The sequence below is a fragment of the Salvia splendens genome, chromosome 1 (assembly GCF_004379255.2).
Source record: "Salvia splendens isolate huo1 chromosome 1, SspV2, whole genome shotgun sequence".
Lineage (NCBI taxonomy): Eukaryota > Viridiplantae > Streptophyta > Magnoliopsida > Lamiales > Lamiaceae > Salvia > Salvia splendens.
Window position 1 is genome coordinate 34,542,012 of NC_056032.1, and position 26,100 is coordinate 34,568,111.

At 38.9% G+C, this 26,100-nt stretch overlaps 2 protein-coding genes across 3 annotated transcripts; both read right to left on the minus strand.

Annotated features, from left to right (window-relative positions):
- Positions 1 to 116: 116 nt before the first annotated feature.
- Positions 117 to 6,673, minus strand: LOC121748079 (aspartic proteinase 36-like). Of its 2 annotated transcripts, none has more exons than XM_042142294.1 (10): positions 6,296 to 6,673; positions 5,795 to 5,924; positions 5,461 to 5,711; positions 5,009 to 5,236; positions 4,089 to 4,251; positions 3,430 to 3,503; positions 3,230 to 3,326; positions 2,848 to 2,914; positions 613 to 684; positions 117 to 514 (listed from the first exon to the last, which is right to left on the minus strand). In XM_042142294.1, the coding sequence occupies exons 1-10, from the start codon at positions 6,532 to 6,534 to the stop codon at positions 345 to 347; spliced, it is 1,491 nt and encodes a 496-aa protein (XP_041998228.1). In that variant the 5' UTR covers positions 6,535 to 6,673; the 3' UTR covers positions 117 to 344. The 2 variants fall into 2 exon arrangements, with proteins under 2 accessions (XP_041998228.1, XP_041998233.1); XM_042142299.1 differs by having other exon boundaries at positions 6,328 to 6,638.
- Positions 6,674 to 13,280: 6,607 nt separating this feature from the next.
- Positions 13,281 to 17,397, minus strand: LOC121748100 (vacuolar protein-sorting-associated protein 37 homolog 1-like). Its single transcript, XM_042142318.1, has 7 exons — positions 17,177 to 17,397; positions 16,376 to 16,600; positions 15,893 to 15,980; positions 15,001 to 15,040; positions 14,874 to 14,920; positions 13,898 to 14,018; positions 13,281 to 13,658 (listed from the first exon to the last, which is right to left on the minus strand). The coding sequence occupies exons 1-7, from the start codon at positions 17,191 to 17,193 to the stop codon at positions 13,495 to 13,497; spliced, it is 702 nt and encodes a 233-aa protein (XP_041998252.1). The 5' UTR covers positions 17,194 to 17,397; the 3' UTR covers positions 13,281 to 13,494.
- Between the last annotated feature and the right edge of the window lie 8,703 nt (positions 17,398 to 26,100).

A 26,100-nucleotide genomic window follows, 5' to 3' on the forward strand; every position in this document is an offset into this window, starting at 1 on the left:
AGCGTTTAATGATAATAGTGTATTAATGTAAAAATGATTCATCTTAACTAGAGTAGGTCGTATCAAAAAGGAAAATGAGTCATTTTCATTGAAATAATTGTAAGTGATGGATTATGTTTCCAGCATAAAGATGGATTTTCATCTCCAAACATTAGCAGATCAGGTCTGAAAATCTGCGGTATATATACATCGAGCTACGTGAAAAAATGAATTAACTAGACTAATCCCTAAAAGGGGAGAACAAACTAGATGAAGAGATGGTAAAATATTCCTAATACATCCTTTCTTAGAAAGGGGGAAAGACACATTTGCTGCCAATTGATAGGAAACGATGAGCAACACACCTATATGAAATAGAAAAATGGCAAGGAAAAATGATTTACAAGAATGACCACAAATATATACAGTGCGGCGGCGCTAGTTGATAAAAATGAGCTGCTGCTCACGCTCAGCTGTCCAGCATTCATAAATTCGTCTTTACTAGGAGTTAATGAAACATTCACTGATAAAGAGCCTGAAAAGAGCAAATATTTGGAAAAAGAAAAATTGAAGTTACCATCAGCAAGATACACACAAAAGAGAGAATGAATATGGTTGGGAAATTAAACTTACAATCATAGTCTGCCCATCCTAGTCTTTGTTGAGCCAAATCATAGACAAAGATTTTATCTTTGAGAACAAGATCTGGTAACGAAGAAAATAGCACATAATTCGTACAATTCTCACATATGGAAGTTTGAGATTATTATGAGGTGGATTCATAACATTCTGGCAAAAGAACACTGCATACTTACCTTAAGTTCTAAATTAATTGAAAAAATATCCGGTTTGGTACACGTCACTAATATCCAAGACAAGTGTTTCTTCCAACAGCTGATTTGGAGTAATACTTAAAATTGATAGCATATGGAGGAAAAATCTTTATAACAATTTGGACTTAAGAAAATAAAATCCGGATATGATTTAAAAGGAAAGGTAACTGAAGAATGGAGAGCTAATTTGATATAATAATTCAATCAACTGTACAATCATGCAATTTAGACGCACGACAATAATTCCTAATTCATAACAAACTATTGCAAATTTTGGTGCCATAGCAGCAGAACCAGCAGACAACATATTAGAGGCAAGGATCCAATGTCAAGAGAATTTGCCACAGTGCAACAAGCCAGAAACAGAGATGAGTGCTCCTTAGTTGTCTAAGCACAAAAATGGTTCATGGGATATCTAATTGTGTGCATCTATACTAGTAGTCTTACTGATAAGGCTCATTTCATGCATCGGTTTAAGGGTAAAATGTACGCTGCTTGATCGGTTTATCGTGCAAAACAAGTGTTAAATGTGCAGGAATGCCGCTTGACCAAGGCAGCAAGGCCGAACTGATCAAGCAAGTACAAAAGGCGATAAAAGGCCAAGAATCAGGGGAGTTGATCAAGGGGGAGTGATCAAGCAGTTAGGCGGGGACCGCTGGCTTCTAGAAGAAGAACACGTGAGGAAATGAGCTGGATGTGGCGCACCATTCTGTTATCAAGGAAGACGTTCTAGAAGGGGACACGTGCTAGCTTATGAGACGCAAGGACGGAGCTGAGTCACGAATCTGTTACTCAAAAGCGTCGTCATTCTAGAAGAAGGGCACGTAGCAATCAATGAGTCGCTCATTCTCAGCATGAGTGAATATTCCCTGTCAAGATCGTTATCCAGCTGGAGGCCGAATCGAGCTTATAAATAGAGGGTGTGTCATCACAAAAAAGAATCCGATCTTTTACTTTCCGTCTAGTTTAGCTTAGTTTAGTTCTCTAGCTTAGTCCAGTTCTCTAGAATAACTTAGCTTAGCTAAAGTAATGCGTAGTTAGAAAAGAGAATTAAAGAAGCGCTGCAGAATACTTGTTATCTGTCGGCGTATTCCTAAATTACCTGCCGAGATTCTTCTCGGTTTTACTTGCTTTCTTATTTTCCGAAGTATTAGCTTAGTTTCAATTTCACGCTGTACTGCTCTCAGTTTAGTTTAATCAAAGTTATTACGTTTTCATCCTCGCATTTACTGTTACGTTTTCACCTACAATTCACTTGACCCAGTAGTTAACTTTACCTTGATCAAGTTAGTAAGTTTAATTCTGCCTAGAGTAAAAACAGTAGTTAAAAACTCCCAAGTTAAAGCGTGGCAGCAGCCAACCCCCTGTTCACTACACACACTCTCGACACACCAACTTCTCTGTGGGACCGACACCGAACTTGCCGCTTTACTGTTAAAGTAGTGCAAAATTGGGAATTTACAAATTACATTGGTAGGAAACGAGCGAGAGCGAGTTTGAATCGATCAAGTGGCAATGACATTTGCTAACTGATCCAATCGGTTCAGTTATTTTCAATATAACTTGGTCCAAATTCGCGCCCCTCTCGAGACCTTCCACTTACAGAACTCCAGGACCTGCTCTAGGCATGGCTCAAGCAATATTTTGGCCTATACTTATATGAAGCTCCCTGTTGCTTTAACTATCAGTTCAAACCCCTTTATCAAGTTAGGGCAGAGCTTTAGGAAAAACTACAGCATAGATGCAATTCATTTTATGATTTTCTTGATCAGTACATAATCTATGTTTAGCTTGTGCATTTTGTGCAGACTGTAAGATTGGTAGTGTGAAATGAAAATTGAAGTTTTGGGAAAACTCCATGAGACAATGGTAATCTGCTTTGAGGTTTCCTTTGGCAGTATATAATTTTGGTTTGGGTTCTGTTTTGCTTGCAAAGATCATAAGCTCAGATGACTAGAATTGAAACCTGAAAGCCAATAAGATGACAGGCACTATACATATTTACACAAGATAATTTTCTTTAAAGAAAACCAACCTCCTAAAATTGTAGTGCCTTGATTTGAAGCTTTAAGGAAGCCCACACACCACATCGAAGCACCATCCTAAAAAATGGAAGTAATTAGAAGTTTTACAAATTTTGTGACATGAAATAACAATTTAGGCACTGACAATAACTACAGAGGGCAACAGAAACAATAATAACTACTATCCTGGTGACGAATAGGCCAATATAGCTTCTATTGAGGGGGCCGGGCGGGCAGGGGTAGCAACAATATAAACAGTAATTAACCCATGACAATGATAGCAAACAAAATGATATCAAATACAAAAGTTAATTCTTTCATTGTCAAAGTATTATTTCAAAAATGTGAGGAAATAGTAATACATTAAAACATATAGAGAAGTGGAATACTCACAACAAAGCCTGAGCGCACGAGGTAGTCGATTGGTTTTAGAAACATGGATGCACCCCCAGCAAAGTTGAAAGAAACTGGTGGAAAAATCTCAGCTACACTGGTTAAATAACAAAAAAAGATATCTAGATCACATTTGTACCAGTCAGATCAAGAATCTTTACCCAAAAACTTTTCACAATAATAGCTGTCAAAAGCCAAACCTGGTAGAGACTAGATAGCATTGGTTTCCATTAGAGATAATTGAGGAGGCGGATGTAGAAACAGCTGCTGCTATCTGCGAGGCCAGTGACTATCTAAGTTAAAGTTGGCTAAAAACAGTAGGTTTTTAAAATAAATCAACTTTATGAGATCTTATTTTCAAACACATCATCATAATCTCGCAATATTGTAGTCTGCATATCTATACATCCATGCAATAGAAAATAACCAACACCTTAGGAAGTCTTGTAATTTCAAAAAATATGAATAAGGTATCACTTCCCAACATTTGCTGAACTTACATACAAAGAAAAAGGAAACAATATGACTAAGGGATAAACTCCCCTTAGTGTCTGAATCCTTACTTGTTTCTTTAATATGCATGCATTTGGATAAGCACAAAAGAACAGCCAACAGACGCACGCAAAAAAACAAACAGGAAATAGCATTTTGCAGTTGCTGCATATATGTTAGTAGTTTTTAGTGGCTGGAAAGTCTTGTCCTATTATACTGTACAATTTAAGATAACAGCTAGAATGTTTCAGCAGTTTTGGATCCGAAGGATTTGTTTTAGTCAACTTGTAGACCCTAGTCTAGTTGGTGGCTGGTGCCACAAAAAATCATGAACTTCAATTGGATCCAAATGGATGGAGATATTTACAGCTGCAATAAAAGGTTCATAAGCTGCTTCCACAAGGTAGACCAAAGTTGTTCCAGAATCAACAATTGTTCCCTGATTTACTGATGTTGTAAAAACTGTTGGGTCAATAGGCAACAGTTCCCCATTAACAGAGATGCTCTGCAGATATAAATTGTAATGAGGCCTGTAACATCAGTAATACAAATCAGATGCTATGGAATAACCGTAGATGGATTAACGATATAAAACATCAATGCAGTTTCAGCTCATGATTTGTTTCTCCACTGTTAGTTCAGGACTACCATAATGCATATAGTATCAAGTGCAAAGGCTCTACTGCAAGATCCACACAACTCAATGAAACCAACCAATATCACAATGCAACACCCTTCTTGTCAACAAATGAATAGTTCATAATGCCATCTGAAATATAATTTCATATTAATGGTGCTGATTATTTAGACAGTATAAAGCATATAAATTGTACCTAAACCAAAGAGGTTTATCAGCATGAATACATAACAGAGACCCTAAATAGTTCAGCATGATCATAAGTTAAACCTAAGGGGACATATAAAAAGCATGTTAATGCTTCTTAAATTTTGCTGACAGAATAATTCATTGAATAAAAAATGTCACTGTAACATGTAAGGGAAAAGACAGATATAGGACCTTCAATCATGTTTCTGATCCCAATATTGTCAGCCAAAGACTAACAGAACAAATATACCCATGGATTATAGCTATAAGCCTATAAATACATCAAACCAAACATAAATGCATTTTTATAGGAAGAAATACCAACTAGTTTTCAAGCCGATCAACTGCAAGACAATTTTGTTGGATTGTAAAGCAATTGGCATGGTAAATGCTATGTGTCATGTGTAAGTGATTTAAAGTCAGTAAAATGATAAAATTTCTATGTTAGAAGGTATACGTACTGTGAGGGAACAAGGGGAGTATAAACGATTCTTGGATCCAATACCTCACCAAGAGCAAATATACCTCCACCATTACCGTCTCCTTTCAAGCAATGGGAAAATACTTTAGGAGTAATCTTATGCGATGACAACTGCGATATTACAGAAACATCCTGCCTGCCAAACCCAAATATTCCATCAAGTGATTTAGTGGATTTGGCTAAGTCTCCAAACAGAGAGGTGCTACACCTGTTTCCACATATCAGCACATGGAAATCCTGTTAAACATAAACTTCACTGCTAGCAACAAATGGAAAGCATAATAGATTAAATTCAATCAACATTTTTTCCTTGGGGCAAAGATGTTCTAATGTATTCTCCAATCAAATCAGTCAAGTGAATTGTAACCCCTAGAGAGTAGTCCCAACTAAAAGAATCTATTAGTCATGCAGGGGAGTAGCATGCAAGCTCACCCAAAGACGATAGGAGCAGAGGAATTGACGACTAGAGAAGTGGTCAAAATTGAGTCAAAATATAGTATATCAGATACATAAAAACCAGCTGTGCCACTTTGATCTGCATATTGAAATGAGTAGCCACATTGATTGCTTTCACCGAAGCATTCAGCAGCTGAAGTTTGAACTATGGAAGCACATATATTATCTGAGCAGGAAATAGAGGAAACAGTTGAAGATGCACCGGGGTCGAAGAAATTGAGAGGAATCTGCAAGCACAACACAGCATTCGTAACACAAATTACTCTAATCAAATGCCAAAGGAAGCTTGTATAAAGAGTAAGAGCTTTACCCCTAATCCACTACTCTTTGGGCAATCCGTACAAGAACTGCAAGCAACCCACAAGATGTCGCTTCCAGTATCAATCTGCACATTAAAGTCACGTGGTGGAGTTCCTAATCTCACTTTTGTAAAATAAAGTCTGCATAAATGAACGCACTCAGTCAATCATCAAACATAAAGTTGAGCCAATTGAATGACATAACCATACATGGCCTGTAACACCATGTTACACTGATTGACCCCAAAGTTAAGCATGCAGCCATATATAATGAGTACTATTAGTGAAATGCCTTACTCCCCAACTTCCATATTTTAACAAATAAAGATAGCAAATGCATAAGTGTATAACGAACTAAAATTCAGCATCGCCAAAATACAAATCTAACAAAACTCCAAAGAATCAAGCAAATTCAAATCAAACAAAAAAACACGGAGTTAACTTAGTTCCAAAACAAAAACAAAAGGAAAGAGGGCGGGCGAGGGGAGAGAATTGAAAAATTGGAGAGTTACCCAACGACGTAAGGGTCAAAAGAGCCGACGACCTGAAAATCGACAATCCCGCCGGAAAAGCTCTGCAAAATACGCGCGTGGCGAGCACGGTCCCGAGCTTTAATAACGTCGAGCTCCACCTCCTCATCAATCGGGAAGGTTCTCTGCAGAGTAAGCACTCCTTCAACTCCGGCGCCGCCGCGCACCGTCGACAGAAAAGTAGCTGCTGCAATAGCGATTGCGACCGCCACCGGTGTCATTGCCGGCGCTCAAAAAGGCCGCACAGAGTGAGAGATTATAGTTGTGCAAATTTTTTATGAAATGTGTGATAAGAAAAGGTGAAATAATACGAATCGGAGAAATGAAAAGTGGTGCGGTTCGTGTGTTTGGATGACTAGCTTGCTGAGATGGAGGAGTAATGGTTTCGGACTTCATAAGAGCATCCACAATAGCGCCTAGCGCACCGCCTAGCCGAGCCCCGGCACTAGGCGGTGCGCTAGGCGATCTATTGCAGCCGCCTAGCGGATTTCGCAAAAAAAAACCGCCTAGCGCTCGGTGGTTCCGCGGCGCTAGGCGGTTCGCTAGGCGATCCGCTAGGCGCTATTGCAGCGTCCAGATCGCCTAGCGCGAATTTTTTTTTTTTTTTTTTCCGAAACACTATATATACCCGCGACTTGCCTGTCATTTTCATTCGCACCACTTGTATTAACGAGTACTCTCTCTATCTAAATTTCTGTACAAGATCAATAACGGTAAATGGATCTCAACAACGAGCCTACTTCAGGGAGTAGCGGATCTCAAACTCCCCCGATCCCCGTGGGAGGTGGATGGAGTCAGATGCACCCATACTACAGCATGTACCCGTGGCAGCAGATGATGCCCGGGATACCAGCGGGGGGGAGTCCGCCGGGGGCATTTTCGGCGATGTCGGGGTGGGCACCCAGTGTCCAGATGTCGGGGTGGGCACCCGGGATGCAGATGATGCCCGGGGGGTACCGGCGACGCAGGGGACGCCCGCGACACAGGGGACGCCGGGGGACGTCTATCGCCCCAATTTTGATTTTTCGACTGGTTCGTCGCACACATCGACGCCAACGGAGGTTGCGCCTCCGGCCCAGTTTGACACTTTCTCCTTCGATGACTTGGGGATAGATATTTCCGGTGTTCCGGATGCTCCCGTTCAAACGGGGGGCGCAGGGCGGGGTCGGGGCGCCCCAAAGAAGAAAGGCAAGGGGAAAAGGGTCGGCGAGTCCTCGCAGCCGGGTGAGGACGACAACTCGGTACGGAGGAGGTGGACGGGCGCGGAGAACGTCGCGCCGTCCAAGGCGTGGGTGAGTGTTTGCGACGATCCTCTCGTTTCGAACAACCAGAGGATCGTCTGTGGGGCAAGATAGCAGCAGCCTACCAGAGGTTTTGCCCGGAGGAGAGACCACGCAATGGGGAGGATTGCCGGAAGGAGTGGGACCGAATCAGGGTTGCGGTCTCTCGATTTTCGGGCTTGTACACCAACGCCCTCCGCATGATGAGCAGTGGGCAAACAGAGGACGACTGCAGGAGGATAGCGGAGAAAGCCTTCCCCCTGAAGGGGGTGTACAAGGAATTCACCTACTGGAACTGCTATCTTTTGCTGAACGACTCCGAGAAGTTCCGAGTAGGTGTCGACTCTGGCTGGCCGAAGAAGCAACGGTTGAACTATTCCGGTGATTTCAGCGGCAGTAGCGGTGGTTCCCACGACCTCCCTGAGACGGCCCAGGAGGTCCCGACCCCTCGTTCGTTTGCTCGTCGTACTCGCCCGGTTGGGCACAAACGGGCTCAACGGGAGGCGAGGGAGGTCGCCGGGGGTTCACAGGAGGTCCAGTCGGCATCCCCCCTTGGTCAATCCACAGCGGATCTCAAATTCTTCGCGCGTCAACAAACGCGCGCTCAGATGGTCAAGACGAAGGCCGAATGGCGGGCGGCGGTGGACCCCGTGGAGAAGAGTTTGCTTCAAAGATTGCTCCTGAGCATGCAGGAGGATTTGGAGGCGGCACGGAGGGAAGCCGCCGGGAGTAGAGGCGGCGGCGACGGAAGCGGAGGCGATGGTGGCGACAGCGACGGAGGAGACGACGACGGCGACGAGGAGTGAATTATTGTACTTTTTTAAAAATTATTGTAATTTTTTTTTAATTATTGTACTTTTTTAAAATTATTGTACTTTTTTAAATTATTGTACTTTTTAAAATTTTAATAGTATTATTAATATTTCCCGTATATGTCTCGTAAATTAAATTTCGTATATTGTGTGATTGTTAATTATTTCATTTTATATATATTTGTTAATAGTGATGTGGATATTATGTGGCTAGGCTATGGCTGGGCTATTGCTGGGCTATTTGCTTGTTTTGATGATGTGGCAGGAGGATTTTTAGTGCTGATGATGTGGCATTGGCTAGGCTATGGCTGGGCTATTACTGGGCTATTCCTATTGTGGATGGCCTAAACAATTTCTACACTCTCTCTCATTATAAAAAAGTTGATAAGTGTGTTTTGCAGATTTATTTAAGAGCCCTTCACAGCAGCCTAGCGGTAAATTTAGCAATGTGCATACTTGTGGGTTTGAAAATGGGTGTATTACATTCAATGTAGTGCTTAGTCCCCGACACAGCATGTAACACAGTTGCGCGTGGACACTGTGAGCGCGCATGTCACGTGCCTGCACAGATCAACCATGTGGCACGTGCTGCATATTTCAGTTTTAATTTTTTTTAAATAAGAAATTAAAAAATTAATAGTGATTGTTGTAAGATTACGGATATTATTAATGGAGCAATAATTAATAAATGTACTGCGAGTAAAGAAAGTAGTTTATTGAAATAGTAGTGTAATTAAATTGATCATACTCCTATATTAAAGGTAGTGTGGGTGAGGAATCTATAAATGGAATATATTGAAATACTTTGACTTCTTAACATTAGAAATCAATTTAGTAGTGTTCGTGTAAAAAATATCCAAATAGGTATGTTAAATTAAAGTTTTGGAACTGATATAAAGCTAATTAAATCACTTGCAGTGTTCCAATGGCCAGTGATTACGTTGCCCTGGTAGATAAAAATATATGGCTTACTCTAGTATTTAATTAGTATTCACATTTATACTATATGCCAGTAGTATATTAGTTTTCAGTTTCATTTTAAAATATTAAAGATTCTCGGACATATAAACCCCGGAGTTCGCTGCCCTATTTAATATAAACTATATTAAACTAATTAATTATTATTCAAAATCATACAGCAGAAAGAGTGCTTAGGATAAACTAGTCTATAGATTAATAGGAAATTGAAAGAAAGATTGAATTCTGGAACCTTCATGACCAAAAAGTGGAGATGTTGGGTATTTATAAAAAAGTCAATAACTTTAAAGTTTGATATAGAAAAATGAGAATAAAATAAGTGGACTTCCATTTATTTGGCTTTGCACGTATTATTGTCATGCACCTTAACGTAAATTACTTGGCCTTTTCGTTTTGCAATTAAATAGTGTAGATTGATGTAAATTTAAGGTCTATTTATAATTTTATATGCTCCACAGTCCACCTCCATGTCTTGTCCTAATCATTGCATACATTTAGTGGACAAATATAAAATTTTCTTAGACGTTTATTTTTCAGCATATACCTTGGAAACTTGAATGTTGTTAGTGGATACTCAATCAATTTGGAGCAATATTTCAATAAATGTTGTTATTGAAAATGATTGACGCTATTTAATCGATTACTACCTCCATTCCAAGAATTAACTTTTACCATTTTAATATCTTACGATATAAGTTCGCTTTCACTTTTACTATAAATAATAAATATGCTTCATATTCCATTAATTCATTATACTCATATTTTTTTTTATAAAACTAATACTAACAATATATAAAAGTGGGACACATACTCCACTAACTTTTTCAATTCATTTTTCTTTATATTTTTAAAACTCGTTAAATATGGACTTCTATTGTGGGACAGAATTAGTAATTTACTACCATGTGTAAATATTAAATGACCAGAATACCACGGCCTTCATTAACCAAAAAAAATTACTACTATTATGAATTTAACCGGAGTAAGGATGGATTGGAAAATCTGAATTTTCAAATATTTTTCAAATAAATGTAAAACACGGGATTGTTTCATCCTCATAAACATTGAATGACTTTAGCGGAGATAAGTTAGAATTAACAAACACGTCTCATCTAGTTATAATTAATTATATGAAAAAAATTAAGAAAAAACGCAACTTGAATGGGGATAAGTTTTGTTTCATTTAAGCTAATCATCTCAAGTTATCTAGTAACGGATATCGTAAGACAATGACTTAATTTCATGAACACGCTTGTCGATTTATCAGTTATGACGCACCCTTAAATATATTATTTTTTATTATTATTCTTACATCACAAGGATTGTTGTTTCTTCCCGGAGATCGATCGATATAAGTATTTGGACTAATATTTTGGACACATTCCATTTAAAAATAAGATTGATGCTAAGCAGTCTTAGTGTGATTTGCCATCGTGATAATGTCGAAATTCAATCGAACTCTACAACGTAATATTATATTATCCATTCGTGATTAAGTTCTTGTAATTTTGTTTTGAATCATTTTCTAAAAAGCCCTACACTAATAGAGTTGAAATACACTTTGCAACTTCACTTATTTTTTTTGTATGAGATGGTTTGCACCTTAAAAGACATCTTCTTAAACCATAACTAAACAAGTCACCACAATTCTTGATTAAAATCACACATAAATAATTGACGATACCTTGTGTTGATTTTACTATGAGGGTCCATCGATGCACACTAGAATTTGGATCCCTTTCTAAAAGATCTCATACTAATTGAATAAGGATAGCAATTTTATATTGATTGCATTTTCACCCCCAACAAACCCAGACCACTTTGGAATGCAGGGAACATGCAAAACAATAGACCGAACATCACGTTGATACCACTATGAGGGTTCGTCGTCCGCTTTGAGCCAAGACCTCACGATTTTATTTTTGGGTCACTTTCCAAATGACCTCATTATAATAGAATTGGAATAGTACTTATATATATTGCTTGCAAGTAGCAATATTACTTGTTCCCATATATGACATAGATTTGCACCTAACAATTTTAATCTTTTTCAACTAAAAATCATTTCATTTATTTGTGGATTAGTAAAATGTTTATTTCACCTAATATTTTTACTATTTCCTCCGTTCTATAGTAATAAAGTCATTTCACTTTTTAGTAAAAATTAACACATTTTTTCATACTTACTTTACTCTCTGTTACTTTTTTCTCTCTTCATAACTCTACCTGTTTCATTTTCCACTTTATTCTCTCATTACTTAACTCACCTAACACAAATTTTCTTAATCTCCGTGCAAAAAAGAAACGTCTCCATTACTATTGAACGGAGGGAGTACTATATATACTCTTCAACGAGGTCAAATAGTCGTCTCTTTAGAGAATAAGTAAAAATAAGTAACTAAAATAAAAAAAAAATTGACATTAATTGAAACTAATGATAAATTATTCTTCTTTCACTAAAATTAACAAATTTAAAACGGTCAATCACATTGTGACAGCGTGTCTCTATTCTTGAAATATTTGAAGTAATCATTAAAGACCATGCTAGTGTCGTAGCGCACGTTTTCATGTTTAATACTCCATAATACTATATGTATTGACCTACTCTATTTCGTGTTAAAATTATGGACACTTTTCTTGAGAATAAATATCATACACAAACTCTAATAAAAATATGTAAATAGGTATATACAGACTACAGTAGAGATTATATATATCTGACATCACAAGTTATGTGCAAAAGGGGGTACAAATTAATTTTGTAATAAATTCAATAAAAAATTATAGACGTTATTAAAATATTCATAAAATTTTTATTATTAACAAATAAACTAGTAGTATTTCAATTCTATGATTTTCTTGTGCATGTTACGAGAAAAAAGAAAAAAGGAATGAGTCAATAAAGACCTTTATTCCATTCCATCGTCTTTTGCTTTTATTCAAAAATATTGGGGTCCCCTTATGAATTAAACCCACATGAATTGCAGTAGAGGTAGTTGAAGAGGGGTTAGTTTTCTTGCCGTACAATCTTAAGCTAGTGTGTTTTTATTATTTAATTCATGGTTCCCAACTCACGTTTTGGCCAATATTTTTTTCTAATTCTTTATATCCATGTGGAACGTTTCTTTGGCATGAATGATGAATATAATCTTCTGGGGATCCCTTTTTTTTTGTTTTTATATGATAGTATATATTAAGTCTATCGTTAGGATATTCTTGAAGATAGTGTATTTCGATTTTGATTTATTTTGCTATATGTTTCATAGTATGTTCTTTTTATGAGCACCGTGACATACTGGGCCTTATAACATTTTTATTTGGACATTTCCTTTTGTATGTTTACCATGTTCCTTTGTTGGTTTGTGTTATCAATTACTATCATTCATTTCTACTCCCATCTTCTATCAATAATTGTCTTATTTTGTATTTTCATTCATAACCAATAAATATCTCAGTTTTTTTTTACTAATTTTAGTAATAAACCTCACATACCACTATCCATTATTCTCCTATTTCTTAAAATTTGTGTCAATTCAAAACACTGCCAATTATTCACGGAGGGAGTGGTATTATTAAAGCAAAAAATTACAATGGTAAATGGCAGTCTTTACCGTAGAGAATCTTTGATCTGACATTCCATAAACCAAAATCCAACTCAGTTTGAAATATTTTTATCAACAATCGCCGCAATTGTCCCTTCTAAACCTAGAGCTCTGATGTGGTCAAAATGTCTGATACGAATTGTTGGAAAATATTACTGCCTCCTATTCATGATTTACTCATAATACAAGTAACATAAATCGACCCTTTTGCATTTTATGTATTGTGCATAGTATGTACATCAGAGGAATAAATGCAGCACGACTTACTGAGGTTACAAGCAGAAAAACAAGCAAATGAAGTTCAATATCCGATTACACATTATTGAAGAGAGAATTTGACAGACTATCAGGACTTTGGCAGATTTAATAGAGGAATGTCCAAAACCATCTGTTCCACAATTTGCAATTTCATATGTAAAAAAGGGAAAGCAACAATTGTATTACATTACTAGAACAATTGTACAAAGAGGGCGAGGCAAGAAGCGGCCAGCTTCCAAAAGCATAGCATTTCAGCTGGTTGCAGTAGTCTTGGCCGCAAGGTGGGTAAGAGCGCGTTTATGATAAGTATGTCGCATCTTCTTGTATTTCTGTACAAAGGCTGAAAGATCAATTTCTCTATCAAGGAGCTGCTGGTGCAAGGCTTCAGACTCCTCTTCAGTTTTACTCATTGCATCTGGTATAGTAAAATAACAACTCTGTTTAATGCACTAATACTCAAGGAGGTAAGACTTGAATAATATATACTGTTCTGCTTTAGCAAGCCAATTAGTGTCGTGAGAAAAAAATCATAGAAAACAAAGTCATGAGACATAAAGCAAGATATTGATGATTAGAACCAATATACATGAAATATCTATGTCATAGGCATAAAGGAAAAAAGAAAAGCAGATGAAACTCAATTGTCTAGAGTACCTTGAAGTCGATGGATGAGTGATGCGGGAGAATAGTATCTGAGAGTTTCATCCTTCTTTCTTTCCAGTTCATGCAATTTTTCTTGAGCAGCAGCCAACTCTGTAGTTCGGATTATTCTACACTAAAGACAGAAACCAAATAGGTGAATATAGTCCCTTTTGAAACTAGGAAGCTAGGAGTTAAAGAACAAATGATGATGAATGATAACTCTTGTAGAAGAGTTATTTTACTTCTTTTGAAGGAATTATAATAGACTGGTGTGTGAGTTTTGTTGTTTTCTTTCATTCTTTCTTTTGTTGTGTTTTGTGTTTCTCTTATAGTTTTTCGTCTCTGTGGGTTGGATACTTGATATCTATGAAAAATGAGGACAAAACATGCTATTTCACATATAATTGGAGAAAGGAAGTGAGTAGGCTGGTTTTTTGCAGGAAATACACTGCAACATGTTACCCGAAGTCTTATATATACATTTTATTTGTAGGGGACGACTTGCTAAAAGAGTATTGATGGAGAATTGACACGTTTTTGCAGAAAAATCCTAAGGAGAGGAGAGTTGCACCTGGAACGTGAAAGAAAGAATAGCAACTTGGTCATTCTACAAGCTAAATTAGGTAAACTAGCTCCTATGCCTAATGGAATAAGCCACAACATTCAAATCCATCTAGTTATCAGTCACATCATCACTCTGATATCAAGGAAGAGTAGCTGAAGCAGGGGAGAAAGTCAGCCACCATTTTGGGGTCCATTTACCAAATATAGTAAAAGCGAAATGAGACATTTAATAAGGGACATCCTAAAATGGAAAAGTAGGACACATAATGGGGGACGGAGGGAGTGTTTCTTAGTTTAAGTAATTGAATTAGATCAGCATAAAGTTTAGTTTGCAATCCATGTGGAGACTACATGCACTTGTGTGTTTTATTACTGATTCAATTATCGCAACAGTGAACAGAAAAATTAAGGCTATAAAATTTACCTGGTTCCTTAGCTCCATTATACGTGGTTCTTTTTCCAGATTCTCTCCTGGACGCAGAAAATTAATTTCATTTGTAGTATGAAAGTCCAATGACGCTACTGCAAATTGTGGGGCACAGAAAACTTACTTGCTAGCTGCAGTGTTTCATTCCTGAGTTCATCTCTGACCTGATTGAGTAAATACAACAAGATGGAGGTCATTAAGGGCAAAAGCAAAACCAAAATTTGCTGAGAAGGCAATCTTAACAGAACAAAAACGAAACACGTATTAAGGCAAAGAAGTGAGAATTGACACTCACAAAAGAATGAGCACTAGATGAGCTAGAAATAATGAAATTTCATGAACATTTATACAAATTTTCTACAATGAACAGCTACATAAAGTCACTGAATCAAAAACTAGGAAACTCATAGTATAATCTAGTCACAAGTAAAAAAACCTAAAAGACAAGTCCAGTTCCGCAGACTTCAAAAGGCAAGGAAGACAAAATGACGAGCCTTTTATATAAGTAGATTGCATAACTTAGCATGCTGTGATTAATTACAAGGATAATCGTGGATAAAAACAAAAATAGAGTGGAGAATGAGATTTCATATTCTAATTATATGCATATAGTCACACACACAAAATTGCAAATAAAGACCTACCACTTTTCAAGATCAGCAGGAAGTAGAAATCAAGAGAGTAAGGAAACAGAAATAGGATGGGCTCTATACCAACTACTTGTTGAAGAACTTTCCGAAAAAATGGAGTACATAACATATATATCATGAGAAGATACACATGATCAAATGCAAAATAGCAAAACCATATTATCTTTATGTTTACTATTTCCCAAGGTGATAACAACATACACAAGGAGTATTCTAAGCACCAGATGTGACGCTTCAACTGCTTCAGATACTACTTTGCATATACTTTTTGACAGCCTATATAATATAAACATTCTACACTCTTGAAAGTGAAAAAAAAGTCCCTGCAGAATTTGGCATTAGAAAACAGTCTGAAGTGCAACTCACCCTATTTTGTGTTTTGACAGGTTCCAGAGAATACAAAAGATTCTGATAAGCATCCTTGTCTGATAGAAGCTTTCTCAGCTCATCAACACTGACATTGTTAGTCAACAAAGATAACAATGAGAAACTGTCCCACACTATAAACTAAAACCATTCATTAACATTTGTATGTATCCTTCTACTGGGCAGATAGATAAGGAAAGTAGTTTAGGTGAAGATCCTCTTATTCATTTGCTAGAACCTCGGTGCAAGATATATACAGACAGACCAATTGCAAACGTGAAAGCACATTTTACCAGTTTCATGGCAGAAAAATTATTATTCCTTTGCAAGTAGCTCATACATTTTCCAAATTCGAAAAGGAGCATGATATCTTCGATCAAAAATTGGGTGCCCCTTTAATGTAGCATCCTAGCAGATAAGGCCATATACAAGGGCAGCCATAAACTGATAAACATATACTAATAAAATAAATAGAGTGGTCACCTCTTATCTTTCAACATAGCAATAATGCCTGCGGCCTCAGCAGGTGAAACGCTTGACAAAGAATTTTGTCGGTCTGTTGGTCTTGATATGCCAAAGTTGCCAGATGTACTGGATCCAGGTGTTGTGGGGCGTGAGGAACTGGATGAACTAATGACAGAAGGTGGATACCATGAGTCTGTGGGCACTTCCTGAGGACGGGACTGAGGTTGCGGCTCCTGAGAGCCCCTGCGGAGAGATGTAACCAACAGATCAAAGTTATATATCTTCCCTCCTTTTTCTTAGCTTGACATAAATTGAGGATAATAACACTTAACGAATCCATGTACAAATGTTTAGCCAAAAGAGCCGAAATACAAAAAATCTCCACAAGTAATTAGAAAATATTCATCTCGACTGAAAACAGTCAACAACTGGTATGCTGCAATATCACATTACAAACACTGTAACTCCAACAAAAAAAGGAACAGAACAGATAACAACATTAATTAAAGAAAAAAGACCGATTGTCTACCCTAATAGTACTTCTGTATTGAGAATCTATAAAATCGAATGCAAGCATACTGGAAAAATAAAACAAATACGCCTAATTCCTAAATAAGTGTTAGAAAATGAAAATAACTAAAAATTCCTTAACGATTGGCCTCGAGGCCGTTCTTTTCACCGATAGAGGCAGATAAATTTCAACAAATGGAGAACTCTCCAACAATCATTGCATCTCTAACATGCTTTACTTATTGGTAGGTCACCGGATTCATTTGAGCAAAAGAAAAAAGAGAGAAAGATTGGACACAGACGGATTACCATAAATTCTTAAACATGACTTTGAAGAGGTCTCAATCGCCGGTGGCTTGATCAAATCAGAAGTTCCAAACCCTAACACCAAATCAATTTGTCAGCGGGAAATTCCAGTTGCATCAAGATCGGATTCGATTCACGTTTAGCTTCCTTTTCTTGTATTTTTGTTTTTAATTTTAGGGAGAAATTTTTTTGGCTGTTTTGGGGATATTTTGCGTGGTTTTGACTAATGAGTACACAAACTCAAAATAAGTTGGAACATTTTAGAGCATCCACAGTAGCGTCTAGCGCACCGCCTAGCCGATAAGTTGGAACATTTTAGAGCATCCACAGTAGCGCCTAGCGCACCGCCTAGCCGAGCGCCGGCGCTAGGCGGTCTATTGCAGCCGCCCAGCGATTTTCGCGAAAAAAAACCGCCTAGCACTCGGCGGTTCCGTGGCGCTAGGCGATGCTCTAGGTGATCCGCTAGGCGCTATTGCAGCGTCCGGATCGCCTAGCGCACCACCTAGCGCGAATTTTTAATTTTTTTTTGTTTCCGAAACACTATATATACGCGACTTGCCCGTCATTTTCATTCGCACCACTTGTATTAACGAGTACTCTCTCTATCTTAATTTCTGTACAAGATCAACACCTAGAAATGAGTAACGCCGGTGGTAGTGGTGGGAGTGGTGGGGATGCTGAGGAGTACGAGCGTATAATGAACGAAGCGCTAGAGGCCTATACGAACCGTGAGATTGATCAGTGGATGCAGAGGGCCTTGCAGCCGGCGGTACCTCGACCTCGACCAGTGGTACACCGCCGAGCGGTGATTGATCGTGATCACGTAGCTGCACATCAGCGCCTATACGAAGACTACTTCGCACAGGAGCCGCGGTTCAACGCCAACCTTTTCAGGCGTCGTTTTAGGATGCGCAGGTCCCTGTTTATGCGTATTGTTAACGGATTGGAGCAACGATATCTGTATTTCCGCTTTAGGCACGATGCGTCTGGCAGACCTGGCCACACTCCTATTCAAAAGTGCATTGCGGCAATCCGGCAGTTGGCCTACGGAGGCGCTGCAGACATGTGGGACGAGTACCTCCACATCGGTGAGACGACTGCCCTGGAGTGTATGAAGTATTTCTGTCAGGGCGTGATTGAAATATTCGGTGATCAGTACCTTCGAAGCCCTACCCCCGATGACTGCCGGGATCTGCTGCGGATGCACGGGGAACAACATGGGTTCCCAGGGATATTAGGCAGCATAGATTGTATGCATTGGGAGTGGAAGAACTGCCCCGCCGCCTGGAAGGGGATGTACACTACCGGCTACAAGGGAAAGAATCCCACGATGATCCTCGAGGCCGTAGCTGATTACCGGCTGTGGATTTGGCATGCGTATTTTGGGATAGCCGGTTCGAACAAAGACCTCAACGGCCTCAACTCGTCGCCACTTTTCAACGAGCAGTGTCAGGGTGTCGGTCCGACCATCAGTTTTGTCGCCAACGGCAACCGACATGATATGGGCTACTACTTGGCGGATGGGATATACCTAGGTGGCCCGTCTTTGTGAAGACGATCCGATGCGCATCAGATGAGCGGAAGGCCTACTTTGCGGCACGGCAGGAGTCGGCGCGCAAGGACGTGGATCGCGCATTTGGTGTGCTCCAGTCTCGATGGGCGGTAGTTAAGGGGCCAACGCGTTTGTGTCATGTCGACTGCATTGCAGATATAATGTACGCCTGTATTATGATGCACAACATGATTGTCGAAGATGAAGGTGGACAACTGACTGATTGGGCCAACGATGATAATGAAGCCGGTCCAAGCCACGACGTGGCCGCCCCCAACGTACGGAGTGGGGTACCTCACGATGAAGACGGCCGCCTCCAAGCACATGCCGACATGCGCCAAACGGAGGCTCATATTCGACTCCAAAAGGATTTAATTGAAGAGTTATGGGCGCGGAGGACTGCACGGCAGTAGTTTTTTTTGTTAATTATGTAATTTTTTTTAATTAATGTACTTTTTAAATTTTAATAATATTATTGAATTTTCTCGTATATGTATCGTAAATTAAATTGCGTATTTTGTGTGATTGTTAATTATTTGTTTTATATAATTTTGAGTGATGTGGCTATTGATGTGGCTGGGCTATTTATGATGTGGCTAGGCTATGGCTGAGCTATTTATGATGTGGCAGGAGGATTTTTAGTGTTGATGATGTGGCAGGAGGAGTTTGTGGCTAGGCTATGGCTGGGCTATTGCTGGGCTATTCCTATTGTGGATGGCCTAATTGGTTCATTGCTTAATAAATTACGATGGTCATATTCTAGTCTGCCTTATATTTTTTAAAAGTTTGAAAAATAAATTACAAAAAGTGAAATTTGCTCAATTAGCATCCTTCCCTTTTTTCGATAAAATTTTGATCCGACACATATTCGCACGTAGTTACCATGAAACGAACGCGCACGTTTAGGATTTGGTCTTTATAGAATCGATCCAATAAGAATCCGAAGTTAACGGGTTGGGTTGGGTTCGGGTTAGGGTTGCGTCGGGTTAGGATTATCTGTTAAGAATTATTTTAATTTTTTTATTAATTAAAAATATTAAACTTTAATTTTAGTTATTTTTATTAATTTAAAAATATTATATTTTAATTAATTAAAAAATTATAATACTTTAAATTTATTAATTTTTTATAAATTTTAAAAATACTATTATACTTTAGTGTATAAAAAAGTAATTATTTTAATTATTTCATTTTATTATTTAGATTAAATATTACTACTATACTTTAATATTATACTTTAAATTTATTATTTTATTTTTAAGAACATAATTATTTTAATTTTGTAATATCTTATTTTATCGTGTAATATCATGTTGTAGTTGTTATCGTGTCGTGTCAAACTATATTGTATAGTAAGTAACTTACTATCATTAACAGAGGGTTGACTTTTTTTTGGGATACACGATAACCAGCGCGAATTCAACACGAACCCGTTGGGTTAGGACCCAATAAGAATCCGATGATTTTGGGTTGGATTGGGTTGGGTTTGACCTTTTTGGGTTGGGTTGATAACGGGTTGACCCGATAATTATCCAACCCGCACGATTTGATAGCCCTAAATTAAAACACATAGACAAAATATCATTTTGACTTTTGAACTTAAATATATGTTCTTATATCTTTGTATTTGAAGCTATCAATGGAAATTGATTATTGTGTAAAAAAATCTTTATTAGCATAATGCATTTATGTTATTTTCATAACTACATTTTTTGTTTTGAGTAATACTCATATGTTCAAATGCTAAAAAAAAGTACATATATCTATCTATATAGTGTATGTTCTTATTTTTGCTTAATATCGTTTTATCCACTTGTTTTAAACCGATTGTCACATCAGTGCATAGTTCGTTAGAAAATGAGAGAATGGACAATTAGATGAAATTAGACTATAATAAAGTTAGAGGATTGAGTTATATAAAATTAGACTATAATAAAGTTAGAGAATTGAGTTATGGTCCCCAGATAATAACATGTAAATACATAGATAGAATCTCATTCCTATCAATTTTATGATAGGATACAGAATACATATTCTATGTTAAACGTTGATACTTGGAAGACCAAATTTCACACTTACGAATTCATCAAAAACATTGAAGATTATGGATCTAAATCCATGTATGCTTCCACATTATTTTTATCGATTGTATTCCACATGTATGATTTATGTGTATCATTAATTTGTAGCAAACAATCCGAACTAAATTAGGAGTGGTTCTTCTTTCTTCTGTACATATCTCAAGTCTTTATTTGTTGGATTTACATTTACTTTGTCTACTTAAGTCAAAATCCTCAAATCAAATGAATTCATTGTTTGCTTTAGTTTTTCCAAGTACTCACTTTCTTTATGGGTTCGATTCTCAGTTTATTACTCCAGTGTATGTATGTTCTCTTCTATGCAGATAGTTGTATTTTAAAGATTTTAATTACTCCATATTGTGTGAAGTTGAACTACATATATGTATCATAGGAATCACAACAATGTACCCTATTGACATCAGGTGAATGTCGCCGGAAATGCTCTTTAGTCGCCCTCTAATCCACAACATTCTGCCTCCAATCCCATAAAATTTTTTAAAAATAGAGAGAGAAAACAAATACATATATAATTGTGAAAAATGTAATTGAAGTATAGTTAGTGGTAAATGAGACTCACCTCATAAAAGAGAAAAATATAGCAGTACCAAATATAGAAGAAATAGCTAATTTTGTGGGACATGTCAAAATAAAAAAAGAGGCTATTTATATAGGACAAAGTCACGAAGTGAGTATAGTAATATAGAGTTATTTTAATTTCTTTGATTAATTTTTGTTGAACTTTATATTTTACTTTTTATTTTAAACTTAATTAATGTATTGAGCATTTGCTAGTTTAGGTATTTATTTTGTTCTATGGAATAGGCTTAGTAATGAAAGTGTATAATATAATAAATTTGTAATTAAGGATTCTTTATTGATTTATTTTAGTTTTTATTTAAATTTAAAAAATTAGTCTTATTTTGCTTTTTATTTTAAAAATTAGTCTTATTTCTTTTTTCGCTATTCACATAAATTAATGTCAATCTATTTGTAATAAGTTTATTCTCTCTACTTAGTTTCATTCTCTATTAATAATACTCCAACCATTTTTTCTCTCTACCTTTATTTTACTTTACAAATTTTTGCATTAAAACTCATGTTATTTACAATTAAGACTATTTTTTGACGGCGGTATTATAATGTTTATCATTTAGATAAAGTTTGGTTGTCATGATTCATTATCATATGATTATCAAAGATAATGATAAAATGCAAACTTTAAATATCATACAAACTCCAAACTATGAACTGGACCGTCAGAAAATGTTAACAAATGACAAAATAACAACAACAAAAAATGTCAACGCAACATCAATCGTTGACATTGTGTTAACATTTTTTGTTGTTATTATTTTGTTATCTGTTGACATTTTCTAACAGTCCAGATCATAGTTTGGAGTTTGTACAATATTTAGAGTTTGCATTTAATTACATCTCTCTAATTATCAATATAGGATTAAGTTGTGTGATTATTTTAATAAGAGATGATTATTATATGATTATCTATCTAGAATTAAATTATGAGATTCAATATCATAAATTAATCATAATACATAGTACTCCATCAGTCCCCAAAGAATATGCACCTTGGGTTTGGTACGGATTTTAATGCAAAATTGGTAAAGTAAGGACATCAGACAGTCGGCGGTTGGCTACTTCCAGCGGCTTCTCACGACAGACGTTGAGCACTTGGAGCACCCGGACCTTGATCTCTTGCGCAGTCTCCCAGAGACAGTGGACCTCGATGGCCTCTGTGCAGTCCCAGACTACGATGAGGTGAGAGGGGCGGTCTTTGGCATCAGTGGGGACAGCGCCTCGGGACCGGATGGCTTCTCGTCCCTGTTTTTCCAGCACTGTTGGGACATCGTTGGAGTAGAGGTGGTGGCAGCAGTGGCAGCCTTCTTCTTAGGAGCGCCCATGCCCCGCAGCTTCACAGCCACGACCATCATACTCTTGCCGAAGAAGGCAAGCCCGGCGACCTGGGCAGAGTACAGGCCGATTAGCCTTTGCAACGTGACCAACAAGATCATCACCAAGATCTTGACATCGCGTTTGGCACCGCTGCATCCTCTAGTTTTGGTGCCGAACCAGAGCGGTTTTGTAAAGGGTCGCTTGCTTAGTGATAATGTGCTCTTGGCTCAGGAACTGATTCATGACATCTGCAGGTCGCTCATTAAAAAGGCAAACTCGCCTAATCTGGCCCTCAAGCTAGATATGGCAAAGGCCTATGATCGAGTGGAGTGGCCTTTTCTCCTCCTGGTTCTTGAGATGATGGGATTCCTGCCGGGGTGGGTGAGTATGGTCGACCGATGCATCTCTTCTTGCTGGTTCTCAGTGCTTGTGAACGGGGCTCCGGCAGGTTTCTTTCAGTCTTCGAGGGGACTTCGCCAAGGAGATCCATTATCGCCGTCGTTGTTCGTGCTTGCTGCAGATTATTTTTCGAGGAGCTTGAACGGGATATGGAGTATAGATGTGCTAGGCGCGCGCCGGCCATATCCCATTTTTCTTATGCCGATGACATTATCATTTTTGTCAGGGCGCACAGACAGTCCGTGGAGAGGCTGGTACATTGTCTTGAGCACTATTCTGCCGTGTCGGGTCAAATGGTGAACAGGGGAAAGAGTCATTTCTACCTCTTTGAGAAGTTCGACGCTTGGGCGGCTGAGGTGGCAGAGGTGAGTGGATTCCAGCAGGGATTCCTCCCTTTCACTTACCTCGGTGTCCCTATCTATAAGGGGTGGCTGAAGGCCGGCTACCTTTTAGATATCCGACATAAGATGGTCTCACAGACATCTTTCTCTTGGAGGGCGTCTCGCTCTGATCAAGAGCACCCTTGTCACCATCCCTCTTCACATCTTTCAGGTCCTCAAGCCGTATGAGTATTGGATGAGGGAGTTGGAGCAGATCTTGGCACGGTTCTTTTGGGGCACGGTTGGGGAGCAGAGGAAGATTCACTGGGTTAGCTAGAAGAAGAAGATTTGCTTGCCGTTGGATGAGGGAGGCCTCGGCATCCGTCGTTTCCGCGAGATCGTCAAAGCTTTCAGCATCAAGCTCTGGTGGAGATTTCTTGCGCAGGATTCTTTATGGGCGCAGTTCACCATGCGCAAGTATTGTTTCCATGCTGGCCGTGCTTTCATTTCTCCTTACTCTGTGCATGATAGTCCTATCTGGCATCGTCTCACGGACATTAGGGGTCAGGTTCATGGTCTCATCAGGTGGTCCCTAGGCGAAGGGCGGATTAGTTTCTGGGACGACGTGTGGGTCGGGGATCGCCCCCTTAGGACCTATTGTCCGCCCGGGACTGATCTTCCTGCCGCTGAGGTCTCTAGATTTTGGCATGATCATACTTGGCATATTGAAAATCTGCATGATTTTTTGGCTTTGTATGGTGTTCCTTTGTATGTGTTGGATATTATCAGGGTTGTTCCGATTGAGGTGGGCAGGCGGGATGTGATGCAATGGAGCCTCACTGGCGATGGCGAGTTCTCGACGGCCTCAGCTTGGGAGCTCATCCGGACACGGTCCCCTAGACATTTCGGACTTTGCATGGTCTGGAATGCTGGGCTGACCCCTACCATCTCTGTCTTCATCTGGCGCCTCCTCCTCCATAGACTCCCTGTTGAGTGTTATGTTCAGGCCCGTGGTATCTCTCTTGCATCCAAGTGTCTGTGTTGTGTCTCTTCTTTTTCAGTCGAGTCGTTTCAGCATTTATTTGTATCGAGTCCTCTGGCGAGATCGGTTTGGGATTACTTCGAAGGCTGGTTCCCTTACCTTAGTACACACATTCACACATGCATTGATATTGCACTTAGATTAGGTTTTTGGTGGAGGTCCTCTCACAGGGCCACCGCCTTGGACATCAGCTTCATTATTCCCTGTTTGGTATACTGGTTTATCTGGACGGAGAGGAATAGCTGCAAGCACCGCGGCATTTCTTTCCGTTCTTCCCATGTTATTTGGCAGGTTGTTCGGCATTTGCGGACGTTGGTGGCGGCGGGCATACTTGTCCCCCTTCATAGGCGCGGTTGCACCCCGGCTGTCGACTTCATGCCTTTTGCTCCTCCTCGCCGGCGAGTTCTGAGGTCCCTGCAAGTGTTTTGGCATCCACCCGATGATCCTTGGGTGAAGCTGAACACCGATGGGGCCTTTATCACCTCGACGGGACAGGCAGGCGGTGGGGGAGTGGTTCGGGGCTCAAACGGTTCTCTCTTGGGGGCCTTTTGTACGCCTCTCGTAGCTGGGTCGGCCTTCGAGGCGGAGCTTTTAGCTCTTCTTCACGGGTTGACATTGGCTATGCAGTTCTTCTCGCAGGTTTGGGTCGAGATGGATGCAGCAGCAGTGGTTGCGGTGTTCACTTCAGGACGCGGAGGAGCGGCGGATGTGAGACACCACATGGCTCGCATTCGCACTTTGATCTCACAGCTGCAGGTCATGTTCTCTCACATCTATCGAGAGGGCTACCGGGCAGCCGATTTTTTGGCATGTAGGGGGGTCCAGACCCCTGCCATCACCTTCTTTGATGTAGATTCAGCGCCTCGGTATTTGAAGTCACTCGTGAGGATGGACCAGTTGGGCTATCCGAACTTCAGATTCAGATATCGAGATGGATGACTACTTCACATGGTTCGTGGTTTTGATTTATGGTTTTTTATTTTCCTTTGGATTTGGCCAACATCTGGCCATCATCCTTGTTATTATTTTGATGTATAGCTTTGTTATGTTTGTTTTCTTGTTAGTTAGATGGTTAGTACCCGGTCTGTGGGGATACCACAGTAGCTCTGTTAGCTCTTGTGATTTGTATCTCTCGTGCGGACCGAGTCACTTTTGGGTTTGGTTGATGTATGTTCTTTTGATGATTTTTGATATATACAGGTTGGGGGTCAGCCTTAACCCCCAGCCGTGATGGTGTTTGAGGGAAAAAAAAGAGAGAGGTAGAAAGAAGTAATTGGAAAATGGATCTCACCTCAATAGAGAGAAAATAGTTTCCAAAATTAGAAAGTGCATATTCTTGTGGGACGGATTAAAAAGAAAAGTGTGCACATTCTTGTGGGACGGAGGGAGCATTAATGGTGAGATGTAATTTTGCCACATCTACACTTTAATATCAATAATTACGACCGTTCTATCAATTTTTTTCCTATTGGTAAAGGTTTCTTTATATTTTTGTTTTGATTGCCGGCAAAATACGTGGGGTGGTTTAAAGTTGGAATATTGGTGCACATGTACTTTGTTAAAAGTTTAGTGGGTCAGTCTGGTTGTTGATTCGGCCCAATCTTATTTAGCATGCAAAAGGG